Raw genomic sequence first — 14,898 nt, 5'->3', positions numbered from 1 at the left:
TAAAACACATGTAGGATGTCTGCAAGGTCCGCGGGCCGCCGAGGAAGGCTTGCCGGGCCGCTGGCGGCCCGCGGGCCGTACTATGAGTAACCCTGCCTTAGGTCAATAAATGCCACATTTAGGCTTCCCTGTCCGATAACCACCGTCTTCCAGGTCAATAGGATAAAGCGAAAGACCTGATCGATAGTGCTAGTTGTCTGTCTAAACCCTGCTTGAAAAGGGGACAAGATGGTATAATCACTATCCAGGCCTGAATCTTCATAAGAAGGGGAAGGGCAAACACCTTTTGTGAACTATCAATTAGGTTGATAGGCCTATAATTGAAGGGCGACGAACGGTCACCCTTCTTATGAACCGGAATCACCTCAGCTCCCTTCCAGGAAGGTGGTATTGGGGTACTTGCAGCAATTCCATTAGATAGTGCCAGAATGTATGTTGTCCCGTTTTCAACATCACTAAGGAAAACATTGCCCGGAATGCCATCAGGTCCTGGGGCTTTAGCCATAACCATAGAATTAATGCTGGACCCGATTTCAGCGATGGAAAAAAACTTGTTGGCCTGAGATTAAGCATAGTCTAGAGTGGAGACATCAGTAGCTGGCTCGCAAGGTCCAGAGTATAGGGAGGAGAAATTGTCATACCAGGTTGCGACAGCAATGTTGTTAGTGAGTGGCGGGGACTATCAGCATCTCTTCTAGTAACTAAGCCAAAACCGCTGTGAATCATTCCTAAAGCAGGCCACTCTGATAGTCAATTCACCTTCCATTCCTTTTTTGCTCTAGCCTGGGTTGCCTTATAGGATCTCCTTGTTTCTCTCAGCTCAGCCACATTATTTACTCTATTGGCAAGGGCCAATTTTGATCTAAGGCTCCTACACTCCTAGTTGAACTAGGCAAGCTGCGACCTAGTCTTCTTGGCGGTGCCCAGCGGGCGTAGTGGTACCCTTAAATAAGAGGCCAACTGGTTGAAAAAATGACTGTGGCAGGCTGCAATCTCGTCCAGACCTCCTTGTTGTTCGGTTAGTCCGAGTATCCCTCTGGTACTATCCAGCAGACTGAATTTGATTGCTTCAAGTTTCCCAATATCCATATCTACGCATGCCCATTTAAGTCCCTGTTATCGTTAGTTTGACATACCTCCTTAGTCGCAAGAATGGAGTTTGGGGTCTCAAGTGTTTGACCCAGGGTGATGTCAGATAGAGCTCGAGGGGGTTGTGATCACTACCTGTGGTAGACCCCACTATCATGTTGTCCACTCCAGGCCACAGTCTCAAATCTTGCAGGACGTTGTCAATGCGACTTAAATTGGTGGTTATGTTATAAGTGTTGGCCCCCATTTGGTCTGATTTAGTGTGGTCATTTGTAGCTCTCAGGCCAAACTCAAGAGTTAAGGAATTGAGCTGCAGTGCCGTTTGGGACCATTTTTTGATAGGGGATAGGTCAAGGGGGGGAACGAGCCCCAGCTCACCTTCCTCCCTACTATCACATATGTCCTCCTTTTCTAAAGGTTCGAAGGTCACATTAAAGTCACCAGCTACGATTAATGGAGACTGAGTGGCCCTATCATCGAAAAGATCTTCCAGCTCTTGAAGGGTGGACAATCTGCTTCCAGCTCTAGTTCCTCTGGAGTAGACATTGAAGATGTCTACCTCTGTACCATTCGCACCCCTAATTCGGATCGCTAGGATGTCAGGGCTATTGGACTAGAGCTCTTGGATAGGGCATTGGAGCGCAATTTTTCCCCAAATCAGCAATCCCCAAGCGGGTCGGCCTGGCTTGCTGGAAGTTGCTGGGTAATGGAACATGATATAGCCAGGTATGTGAACAGGGGTAGTACTCCAGGTTTCCTGGAGGATGCAGATGTCATAGCAGTCAATATATTGGATCCAGTGGAAAAGGGCCACCTTTGACCTCACCCCTGCCACGTTCCATGTTACCAGACTAAACTTAGTGGGCTTTGCGTGGCCTGCAATAGAACAGAGCTGCTTTTCAACAGCAGTATACCCTGCTTGCGCTTCTGACTGGAGTTCTACCGAGGGTGAAGCCCCCTGAATGAGTCTATTGTTAAAAGATAAATGCTGTTTGGGAGTCCCAAGGCCGTTGGGCGTGGGGGTTGGTAGAAGCTTGGCAATAGAATGACTAACTTTGTGTTGCTTAAGCTTGCCAAATATATTTTGGTGCATGCAGGATTAGCTTGGTGTGCGAGTCAGTTGTTGCCAGCGAGGGGCGAGTCAGAGGCCAGGAGGCTTTCGGAGTGATGGGCAGATAGCAGCAATGGAAGTGTAAAAGTTCTATACTTGAGTTGAATGTCAGTGGAGGTAGGTGAGCTCGTCCTAGCCTCCAGTGCTATCAGGTTATGGGCAACGTTCCCATCAGCTATGTGCAGTTCTATACAGTCTGATTGAGTGTTGGGGCGGGTTAACCTTCCGCACGCAAGATATCTCCCCTAATCACTGAGCGGCACCCCCTCACTTGGCGGATCCAATGTATGATTTTATTGATTCGGGAATCTTCACCTTCGTGTTTTGCGAGAGGGGGCACCTTGGGCACGTTAGTCATATAAATGCACTTGGAACTCTGACCACTTGTTTGTTACTGGTAGTCCAGGGCAGTGCAACAAAACGTCTAAGGTTTCTTTAAGCAGATAGATCAGAAAAAACATTTTATTTGCTTAAAAGGTGGCTACAGTTCCTCTGCCTTACAAAATTGTAGGGAGACCAACTGAGGGAGTTGCAGGGGTTAGGATCAGATAGTTATAATTTTGGACAGTGTGTGGAAATCAATTGCATTTTAATCTGGACTGATGTTTTGCATATATTTGTTCCTCTTGTTATTTATTAGCAAAATAACACAGTAATTAAGAACAAATAAACACAACTCATTAAAGAGATACGTCGTAAAAAACATTATTTAGAGTTCATTATACACTGTGCGTGACGTCATGCATTAAGTGAATAATACAGAATTAAGTTTCTTGATTATTGGAGGTTAGCGTGCGTCCCATGACATTCTTTTGCCGATGCAACACAGCATCTCCGAAATGCATTCTGCTTGTCATTAATGATTACTGGTAAGTAACTGGGACATTTTAGTAGTAACACACAACTAAACATACCATGCATCCTTTCTTCCCTGTTGTCACGACTCTGGTACCTCAGTGCCATATTTTATTTATTTATGTATTTATTTATTTAATGCGTTTTTATATAGCGCGGACTTTACCCGAAGGTGTCAGAGCGCTTCACAATAGGAACAGTGATGATACATGAGGAGCAAGTTACAAAAGCAAACGTTACTTTACATGAGGCAGTAGTGACACTTATGCAAGTATTAAGAGCAAACAGATTACAAGAGGTAGCAAACGATACGTTACAAAAGGAACAAGTGGCATGTGTGCAGGTTACAAAAGCATACTAGTAAGTACACGAAAAGGTAAAAAACTACAGACACTCAAGGGGGGAAGTACGTTTTAAGCCTCGTAAAACGCAGATTCACACGGAGGAGGCTGCACTTACCCTTGGTAGCTAAGTAAAGTTCCAAAGAGTACGTTGCGCTTATATTACTCAAAACAATCCTTGTTGACAGAAGAAATTGTTTGTCCAGACTACGACCTTAGGCCAGTGAAATGAATAGTAGTACCCAATAGTCAAAATGTGGGTGGGGCCTAATGCCTGGCAGCCAATCCCTCTTACTTTACTCTGCTGCAGGAAACGCCTGGTCCTGGAGGGACATTAATGTCAGATTGCAGCGAAGGGTGAAATCAAATTGAACAAAAAGTAGTGTCCATGATTGGATGGGTGTTCCCGGTAATGAACGAGGAAAAGAACTAACGACCAAACGAGCGAGGCACATGTCTTCTTTTAAGCTTCACAATACACTATCTTCTTGCAATCAGTCTGGGACAGTACCCTTGGATGCTTCGTTTATTTTATATAGATAACATATGTCCCTCTCCAGGCATATTTTTGTAATTTCAGTTAGTTGGTCTGAATTCACGGTCGAATATTGGACACATTTGATTCTCTTGGTGATTATAACAAGAAGTGCCACCCTTGGCATATGTGATGTTTCACCAGTTCAACATGGCCGTAAGTTTCGTGCTTGCCACTCGGGCAGGTTGTCCTTTCCTCTGTTTCTATTTCTAACAGTGTCGAAGTTAGGCGAGCCCATGGTTGAACCTTGCACGTGTAAATTGCGCATGTGCATTACAGCTAGCAAAGCAGCATGTCTTCGTTTTTTTTGAAGAAGAAACCCGTTCGAGCGCCCGGAACCGGGACCGGAGCTGCAGCCGGTGGAGGGGGTGGAAAGAGACGCAAGAAGGTAAGAAGGATGGTAGAGTCTCTCGCCGCCCCACTACCCCCTTGGTGTTCCTCCTAAAAAAAATATATATATATATCGTTTCTCTGCCACATATGGTGAGCGTTGCAGTATGTTGCACGGTATGGTTATCTGGCATATTTAGGATCCTGTATAGCCGACAGCCCTCTGTGTTAAAGGGAAATGGACACTACGCGTCCATCATGCAGAGGGATGCTTCTTAAACGACAGAGTGTGACGTGTTATGTATGACACTGGGCTTCTTGGCGGTATCGAAGTTGTTAATTTTTTGGAAATTTCGAAAGACAGATACATGTTAAGGGAGTCGGATACACTTGTATCTCCCGCAGCCGTTTCATTTTTGTTCGCTCCCGGTGCCGCGCTGTCGCGGACACTGAACGCATGTGACCACTCGCTCTCCCCTTGGCTTTAGCAGAAAGTAGTGCGGGGTTATTGCACTTTAAGTGGTTACTAGTGATGAGTATGTTGCATAATGTTGCCTCAGGTTCTAGGAGTTTGGTGTTTTGAGAGATGTCTCTGCAAACACTCGGGGGGCATAGGGTCTTCTAATGAGCGAGCTGTCCTACCTGAATGCATTTCTTCAGCGGGCACATGAAACGTTCCTCCATGCTTGCCCCCCCCCCCTTATTTGCGGAGATTAGTACCTGTCACATGACGGAAGATCATGGTTGGGAATTTCAGGAACTACTCGCATTGAAAAATGGCCCTTTGCTTGATATAACAACTCCAGCCAGTAAGTTCGTGTGGATAAAATCTTGTTGAATTCTGCAAAGATAACTTTTACTAAGGGATTGAACACATCCGTGAATCCTAAGCTCCTGGAGAACAGGTTCATGATTGACAGTAGGTGTTCATTTGCCAATAGAACCCCAAATACGCCTTGCAAGTGTCGAAATATCAGTTGGGGGTTCAGGTGAGCTGCATTTGATCTGAGTTTGGCTGACATGACGCGCTGAAAATTTCTCCCACTCTTTTGTCCACGAGTGATAACCTGAACATGTGTTTCAAAAACTGTTTTGTTTGTATGATATATTTTGTGGTCTCCATGCGCTCCATTGATGACTCAAAATCAAATCAAGCTTTATTCGGTTGTTGAGAAAACATCCATAAAAGCACAGTATAATACAATTATAAAAAAAAGGAACCGATTAAAATTTTCCTCAATAAACCGAACCTCCAATAGCGAAGTAGTCTTAACTCCAATTTTGCAAGCTACAACAATAGGAGGATAGTATACTTCTAAAAACAAGAAATATCAAAGGCCTATTACAGAGGCAGCAGATTCTAAAACCTCAACAGTCGAAAGGCCATCGTTCATCTCGAAAAAAAATGGATCTCATTCTTACTCCAAGTTCCGCCTATGCTTGACAACCAATTTCAAGAAAATTGCTATCGATTTAGCATAAGGTTCAGCGTCTAAACACAGAAGGGCGAGAAATACTGGGCGACACCTACGTAGACCCATAACTTTCAAGATTGGAACGAGCCACTGTTTCCTCATATCTTGGTAAAATTTGATAAATAGTTATGTGGATCGTTGATTGGGGGGGAACTGTCGTCGCAAGGACAAGGCTGAGAATTTTTCCCAGGTATTCTTCTTGGGGAAAGTAACCAAGTGGTGGAAAATATTTAATCTAAGCCTAGTTAACAGCAAACTTTCATAGCCCCAGAAATTAAAAGTTAAATGGGGCTGAACCATCATCGATGTTTGAATTTGTAGGGAGTGTTGAAGAATGGGTTTAGAGACCTCGCTGGATAGTCGAAGAGATTCTAAGTGAGCCAGGCATGCCTTTTTAAAGCGCTTCCTCTGTATTATTGCAATTGAAGGAGGGGAGGATTAGTATTGTGACATGCCGAGGTCACTAAAGAATTTACTTACATACGCTATCCAGCTGATCTTTCGGGCTTTGTCAAGAGATATACAATCCTTGATGAATTCCCGGCAGAGTGTTGTTTCATTGGTCGACCATATGCGATGCCACAAAAGAAGTGGTTGAATCTTTATCAGATCTGTTATGTTATTAATGACTCGGTTCCTCAGTGCACGAACGTCAGTCTGCCTCTTCGTGGCACGTTAACTCTCTATGAACATGCTGATACTTTAACCCCCCTCTATACTGCTGTATTTGTGGCCTCTTCGTGCAGTCTCGGGTTCTCTATCACGGAGAGTTATCGAGAGAGTCCCAGTGAACGTGTTTCTCAGCTATCAGAGGTCTCAATGTTGTGTGTGGCAGAAGAAATCTCAAAGCAGCTGGCCTGCTGTCTTTCCCCCGGTCTGTGAATGAGTGAAATCTATAGTCTCTAATCGCAAGACCAATTTCCCCATTGGGGACACCGATTGGGGTTTTAGGTTCCTAAAGATAGAAATTGGTACTCTAGGAAGGTGGGTTTCTGTTGCAGTAACCCCCCTCCTTCCCACTGTTTGCCAGATTTCTGATGCACTTTGACTGAGTGTGCACTGGGTCCAAGCCAATCAGGTTCCCAGTGACTGTGTTCTTTCTTAAAACTGTATCTTTGTTTCCATAATTGGTACACCTCTGGACCACATGTAAGTTCCTTGTAAATGGTACCAAGGGTCTCTAAAGGCTGCAGCTTGTATTGTGCCACCCTCAGTGACCCCCCCCCCCCCCTCACCAAGCACATGAACATAGCAGACTGTGTGTTTAACATGAGTCAACTTGGCACACATGTCATGCCCAAAAAACACTTCCTGTGACATAGGTATGTCACCCCTCTAGCAGACCTCACAACCCTAAGACAGGGTGCACCATACCACAGGTGATGTCCTAGATACATGAGCAATATGCCCCTACAGTGTCTGTGCCCATTCATACACTGTAAGTGCAGTGGAGCCATATTGAGTACATGGGCTGGGAGTTTGTCATAACGAACTCCACAGCTCCATGATGGCTTCACTGAATGCTAAGGAGTTTGATATCAAACTCCTCAGCATAATAAATCCACACTGTTGCCAGTGTTGGATTTATTACAAAATGCCCTCAGAGGGCATCTTAGAGATGCCCCCTGAAAAAACAACCAACTCTCTGGTGTGCAGCTGATTGGTCTGCACCAGCCTGCCACACACAGTCATGTTTCTGATCTCCTGAGGTGGGAGCCTTTATTCTCTCTGGAGTCAGCAACACAGCCTGCTTGGGGTGGAGATGATTCTCACTTACCTCCAAGCAAGAACAGCATTCAGGGTGGTGAGCCTCAAAGGCTTCCTGTCCTTTGTTACGCTGGCCAGGCCAGCTCCAGCTAGTGGAGATTGCTCGCCCGCCCCCCCCACCCCCCGCGACCGAGCCCCACTTTTGGCGGGAAAATTAGTAGTCGGGAGAAGTGTCTCCTCTCTGCCAGGACCACCTTTAAGGTGCCATGGAACAAGGTGTCCCCCCCCCCCCCCCCCCCTCCTTAGGAAATCCTTCATCTTGAATAGATGGATTCTACTAAGTCAGGCTAGGGGATGCCCCCTCCCCAAAGGGAAGGGACATACTTGGGGTCTAGTTAGCCTAACAGGCAAGTAGCTCATTAAATACCAGCTACCAGTACCTGTAACATTCCTAAACTCAGTATTTAGGGGCACCCCTAAACCTTTATCTTCGGATTTGTGCAACCTAAGAAAAGGATGAAGGAAGACGCCGTGCAGCAGAGTCTGGAAGAAGACTACTGATTTGGCCTCAGCCCTACTGGCCTGTCTCCTGCTCCAAGACTCTGCGAAGACGACGGAGCCTGTCCTGTGGCCAGCGACTTCCAAGAACCCCAGTAAGACTGACACTCTTCAACAAAGACCAGACAGCGGCTGTGTCCAGAAACCTCCAACCTCAATGACTGCAGATCCGCGACCCTTGCCCACTCTGCACCTGACGCCCACACCCGAGTCTAATTGGCTTATCTGTCCTGTGACGTCTCCCCAGCGATCCAGACCTTGACTCCCATCGGTGGCTGACCCCTCCTTGACCCCACAAAGTCTCCAGCATCCGCAACACGAAGGGTCCCCCTGACCACCTCCAGCTCTGTTAGCAAACCTCCGACACCAAAAGGCACCCCTGCATCCTCCGCCCCTGACCTTGGGGAGCCCAGCCGATGGTGCCCAGGCCTTGCCCTGCATCCCAACTTAACTGTCCAGCCAGTGGTCACCTACATCCAGCCTCCTGGTCTGAGCCTGCAGCAACTTTGTGCGATAGAGATTCTCCATTGAAGAGCATTTGGGTGTCCATCGTTGATTTGCACCGGGCAACCCCTGTGCCACTTGTGGTGTAGCCTTGGTGCTGCCTTGTGGCCACCCCTCTGTGCTCACCTTAACTCCTAGGTCCTGTGCCCTAAAACCACAGGTACCTACCTGCAACCTGCTCCTCTTGTCTAAGTCATGTACTTACCTGTTAAGCATGTACCTGTTTTCCTCACATTGGATTGCATTTTCTCCAGTTACATTTGCCTGTCCATCTTTTGCAATTGCAAAATTCTACTGTTTCTGATTCACAATACAAAATTATTTCTATAACTGTAAAGCATTCTAACTGCCTTGCAAATCAGTTTCTACTGCAGCGTAAAAAGTATTGAAACTGTTACCTACCTGCAACTGAGTTCCTCTTTTTTTCTAAAATAAAACATAGTTATATATTTTATACTAAACAATTGGTCTTGGATTCAGTCTTTGAGTGTGTGTAATCATTCCTTGCCTGAGTGTGTACAACAAATGATTAACGCAGCCCTTTGATAGGCCTAACTGCTTGACTATACTACCACAAATAGAAATTTAAGTATAATCTACTTAAGCCTCTGTGGATCCACTGGACTCTGTGCACATTCTTTAATTTGGTATAGTATATACAGAGCCAGCTTACTACAGTACTTGATTAGCTCATAGAACAATTAAGTTCTTACTGTCCAGGAAGGTGAAAGTGCTCACATGCCCAAACCTCTTCTGGGTACTCTTTTTTTAGCCTGAGAGTAAGCTTCTCAGGCGCAGTCACGTTCAAGTTAGCAGATAAAACAAAGTGCTCAGCAAGTTGGTGGTCTTGTTTGTGCTGGGCATGCATAGCCCATGGACTGATATTCACCTCAAGTTCAGTCTGAAACGTGGGATGTGGTAGGCCTTGTGATATGCTTCCGCAATGTAGTGTATGATGGCATCAAGCTGTTTATACTCCAGGCCTTGCATACATACTATTTTTCGTGGAGTGTAATTAAAGGGTACTGATATAGACAAACTCCTGAATGAAGGTAATTCTTGTGAGTGAGTGAAAACCTGTTGCGTGTTGGTGCTTGCACTAGGGTAAAGGCTTCAGTGTTTGCTGGACCTAGTTGCATTTCATTTTTGAAAATGAGGCCTCTAGAATTTTATCAAGGATTTGCAGTATGTACGCTTCACTTTAAGAGTAAGATTCACCATGACAAGTGTACCACAGACCAAAAAGTACTTTGTTCCTGCTGAGTCTTCCCAAACACCAAGACGTTGTTAATGCAGTTTAAATATTTTCGATGGAACCTGACTGATTATCTTTTTGATTTCCCTGAGAACAGACCAAAATTCAGTCACCCATATCTCTACTACAACCTACATACATGGTGAAATTTGAAATATTCAGTGAGTATGCCTTTCGACCTTGCTGGTTACAACCTTTGTTCAGATCATGCATAGAAAATAAATGCGCCCCACTGAGTTGACACATCATGGCCGGGATGTAGAGAGCAAAGTGGCCGTGCATTGGATTGCATGGTTGGGCTGCGGTCTCTGCGCGGGATCTAACCTGCCACCAGAAAATATTGTGGGCACAGAAACCATCTGGGATAACCATGGGACAAGTCCAGGCACTAGTTGAAGAATATTCTGCTGCAGTTGCATATTTCGTGCTCCATCGTTTGTGAAACTGTGGCCACCCATAATTCCCCAAAAATTCTCAATGTTCGTTCTGGTCGGCAAAGCAGTCCGTGAGACCAGGTGTTGTACAACTGACAGAAAGCACATCTCGATGACAGACTAGACTTTCAGCAGACATTCTGCGTGAGAGCCCACTTCAGCAGCATAGAGCCTTCCTTCATGCTTCTTGTGTGGCAGCATCATGTGAAAAGGGTATATGAAGGTTAATTTGTCAACTCGCCTGTCGATATTTTGATTGTGATTAGGCTGAGTTTAATGTTCCAAGCAGTTTTGAAAATCCATCTTTGGTCATTGTTGATGGTCACCTAGTGTACACTAAGAATGGACCAACAACTTAATTTTTTTTTAATGGCCATATCTAGCTTTGTATTTTTGTCGTGTACTGTGAGCACACTGTTTTTCCCTGGGAAGCCTTGACCACCTGCTAGCTTCTAGCATCTGGGAAATGGGAGATATCGAACAACACATTGTTATTGGCCAAGCTGGTGCTTTTTCCTAATAAAAGGAAACTTAGTTTGCAGCATTGAGTTTTTGTGGTGTATAACTAACACAAAAAGTCTCACTTACTGTTACGTGCGTGAGGCTTTTATTCCCAGGTAAGCCTTTCCCCTTGCTCACTCTATCCCCTTACACCTTTCCCCACTTTACTGTAGTGTTGCTCTGTGGGAAGTGGTGCAAATGCAGTTGTTTTCCCTCTTTGTCAGTCTTTGAAAGTAATAGTTCTCATTCTTGCTCCCTGATTTTTGGGTTGCGGCAGTCCTGAGATCTAACCCCGCTCTTCAGTCCATGTTCCTCCTTCGATGGGGAGTAGGTTTGCTGGCCGTGGCTAATCCAGGCGGCTGCTCTTCTTCTAGCATGCAGGTGTGGATTGCACGTGGGCTCTACGATCGCCTTCAGGCTTCCTTCTTCTGGATGGGTGATCTGGGGGCAAGTCATTTGGGCCTCCCTGGAACAAAGTGCAGATGCAGTCCACTTTCAGGATCCAGTTTAGGGTTGGCGATGGGGTTGCTTTGAGGTGCAGTTGAGCAGCCGAGGCTGGACCGATCTAGCCTTTTCAGGATAGTGACACTGGCTGCCACTCAGTTGCTTCAGCACACTTGCAAGTGTTTCAGAGTAGCAACTTTCATTTCCTGCGCAGTAGTGTGTAAGCACACAAATGACAAGTACCAAGAGCTAGCCATAGTCTAGGTCACTTCGACACAATTGGGTGAGTGCCAAAACTTCTGACGTTTCTTCTAAGGAGCAGACCACTCTGACACAAGTGGGAATGTGCCACAGCTACGTGGAGAACCGGTCAGGATTTGTTAGCACTGCAGACCGTTCGGGCATACGTAGACCAACACCACGGCTGCAGTTGGAGGGCCTGTGGGTGGCTCTTCTTCGGTACACTTCAGCAATGCTGCGAATCCTCTGCTTCACTGTCCAGGCCGGATTTAAGTTTGGAGCAGGCCAGTTAGGCTGTTTGTTCGCAAGTCTCTGGTTGGCCTGCTGCACCCAAGGCCTACTGTCCACGCTAGCATTCAGCTACTCCATCTCCCTTCTTCCATCAGGACTCTCACTGCTTTCCAGGACAGGGAAATCTTTTTCTCAAGATCAGATTCCAAGTGATGGCTCGGTACCCTCCCTCCAGCCTCTGGAATGTCAACAATACGTTTTCACTGTCTGGGCAGGTGACAGCCCCTCTGCCTTGTGTACATAAACAGGCCAGAGGCTTTCAAAATGGAACCAGCAAGCCCGTGCCACTCTGGTTCACTCAGTCGTTCTGTGTCTACCATGCTCACCACACACACAACATACACCTTTCCAAGCACTCTAGATCTTTCACTAGGATTCAGGTTTATTGGTAGCCTTGAAGAACAGTACATGAGTGGACCAGAAGGAATTGACTCTTGTGACACCGATTTAAAAAGGTCTGGTCATGCTAATAGTGCTCAAACACATTAAGCTGCCACCACCACATTACATGCACAAACCCATGATGAGGACTGTAGTCCTCTGCCACAGTGGAGGGCACGCTTGGTGTGCCATCCCCGATCCAGGACTGGACTCTATCAAATGTAGGCTTAGCCATTTGTGCATATGCTAGATCTGCTCATGGCTGGGGCCAATATTCAAAGACATGAATTCCAGGAACGCACAACAGGGAACTTGAAGTGTCTTGAGAGGAGATGGTGAGGATGCTCACATCTTGTTTTGATCTGCTATTTAAGCACTGTTTAATTTTTCCCATGTAAAGTTCTTGTTGTCAGTATTCAGATGAATGCTGAAAGCCTCAGTTGTTTCACCCGAGGTTTGGTGCATGGAATGGGAAATACGGTATTCACAGTTCAGTTTTCTTAAGCATGAAGTAGAGGTGCAGACCACTAGTTGGGTTTGTCACACGGGTCAGCCTCACCCCATGTACATCCAAAGATAGTGTAGGTTATCACTGTGAATCCTCTGCCCCATCTGTCCGTGAGATTCCTTAATTCCGACAGATCAATGAAAGTGTAGGAGAAAGCCAGGGTATTCTAATCCAATGTGCCAAACCACAAAGAAAATGCAATTTTCACCAATGAGTGTGCTGTATACCTGCGGATTGTCAGATGATAACCATTCCCTCTTTTTGGGCTCACTTTCGCCTTTTTATCCAGTTCTACCTTGATATGCCATGTAGAGCTGTAGTTATCTGGATGGACTAATGATAGTAATCACTCTAGGTAAGATACTGTAGTGTTCTGTATAGACTATGCTAGCTTGTATTTGGCTACCACGAACATCTGTTAAATAGATGACAGCACTTTAAAACCATGACTGTGCAAACATTGGTTAAACTGAATAAGGATAACCATATTGCACTTTCAAGCAGAGCAGCTCGCTGGCTTCCAATTATAGGTGGTTGTCTATGTCGAGACTCTGACTTGTGCTGTCTAGATTGTTTATTCTCCAAGTATTGCTTTCTGGCACTAATGCATTTTTATGGGGTGTTATGTTTCTCTATAAAAACCATCATTAATAAATGGTACAGTTTTCATTAATTTAAGCATCGTAGAAGAGCGGCTAGGCATCTGTTAAATTCTCACATTCTTAGTGCAGGAGTCGGGATGCCTTTTCAGGCAAATGGTCACCTTAACAGTGGGGTATACTGCACCAAATCAGAACTATGGCTTAACTCTGCAATTTTTCTAAAAGAAATTATCAAACGTCTGTGCATTACTATTTCAAAAACGATGTATCGCATGTTATACTTATTGACAGATACAGAACCTGACTTAATCTTCATAACCGAATCATGGCTGGGGAAAGACATCGCAGCAGTATTGCACAAAGCTGTCTTACCAGGCTATCAAACTTTGACGCAAAGTAGGCAAAAGAGGGGGCAGTTTCACCGTCATTTGAGGAAAAACAAATCTCTAAAGCAGAAGTAAAAAGAAGACACACCCCCCCATTATTTAAAGAAAAGGAGAAAAAAACCTGGACCCTCAAGACACCCCCCCCCCCCCAACATCTACTTATCTTTAGCAAACAGACCACTCCTGGGCAAGGAGCATCCTTTATCCAAATGTCAAAATTAATTGAAGAAAACTGCAGATCTTCCGACTTCCAAACACTATTCTATTCAGGAAGAGACACTGAATCTGCCATTATCGCCATCCGGGATGGCCTAAATAACACAGTAGAACAGTATGGGGTTGCTGCTGTGCTTCTTAAGAAATTTACAGCTGCCTTCAATACAGTTAATCATTACACACTAATCCAAAGACTTGACAAAGCAGATATACAGGGTATCGGCCTCCCTTTAATCGCATCCTACTTATCGACTAGAACAAATGTCATCCATATTCCTCCTCTCATCTAAATGCTACAGCATGAAAGCAGGGGTCCCTCAATGCACTCTCATCTCATCCATTCTCTTTAACATGTACATGAAATAATTACCAAAAATAATCAATTGATTTTTCTGTTCACCTGCTATAATTAAACGGATGACACACAGCAAGGTCTTAAATTGGAAAGCCCCAAGGACATTGAAAACAACCTAATCTTCAGTTGCATCCAGGCTGTTGATCAGGGGATGACCTGGAGTCACCTCAAATTGAATGCATCCAAAACAGAAGTAATTACCTGATAGGTTTTCCAGTCCAATGTCTCTCTCTGTGACTGGCCTAGTGACCTGAGACCACCACCTTAAATATCCAAGGAGTTAAGAAACCTGAGAATTACCATGGGCTCCAGGCTGCCCATGAATGCCCAAGTGATTAAGGTAGCCAGATCATACTTTCTTATAATGAAAAACCCTTCACGTTTTCCTATACCCAGGATTCCCTCAGAAGGTCGTAGCAACTATCCCTCTTGTCCCATTAAATTTTGATAGGGCAAGAGATAATTGGTTCGGCCTATATCACGGATCTATTCTGACATCTATGAGGAGATTTCAGAGAATTCAGAACTCTGCTGCCGTACTATTTCTACATGTAAAGCCTTAAGCACATATCTCCTCTCCCTTGAGGGCCCAACATTGGTTACCAGTTGCTAGACAATTCACCTTTAAGCTACTTTGTATCAGCCACAAAGTAATGCATGGGAAAGAACCACGTTTCTTCAGGAAAGAAATCGCATCACTTAATGCATACAACAAAGTGCTTTCACTCTTGACTGGGTGAAACATCTTTCTCTAGTCAATTATGGAATTCGATGCTCCAA

At 45.1% G+C, this 14,898-nt stretch overlaps 1 protein-coding gene across 2 annotated transcripts in view; it reads left to right on the top strand.

Annotated features, from left to right (window-relative positions):
- Positions 1 to 4,156: 4,156 nt before the first annotated feature.
- Positions 4,157 to 14,898, top strand: part of RRP9 (ribosomal RNA processing 9, U3 small nucleolar RNA binding protein) — a 153,736-nt gene continuing 142,994 nt past the window's right edge. Inside the window, exon 1 of one of the 2 annotated variants that reach the window (XM_085625167.1) lies at positions 4,157 to 4,319. In XM_085625167.1, coding sequence (XP_085481293.1) covers positions 4,224 to 4,319 — 96 coding nt within the window. In that variant the 5' untranslated portion in view covers positions 4,157 to 4,223. The remainder of the gene's footprint in view (positions 4,320 to 14,898) is intronic. The other variant, XM_085625168.1, reaches the window with a different exon arrangement.

This window comes from Triturus cristatus, chromosome 9 (assembly GCF_964204655.1).
Source record: "Triturus cristatus chromosome 9, aTriCri1.1, whole genome shotgun sequence".
Taxonomy (NCBI): Eukaryota; Metazoa; Chordata; class Amphibia; order Caudata; family Salamandridae; genus Triturus; species Triturus cristatus.
The sequence above is the reverse complement of the archived record's forward strand: the minus strand, read 5'-3'. Positions and strand labels throughout refer to the sequence as shown.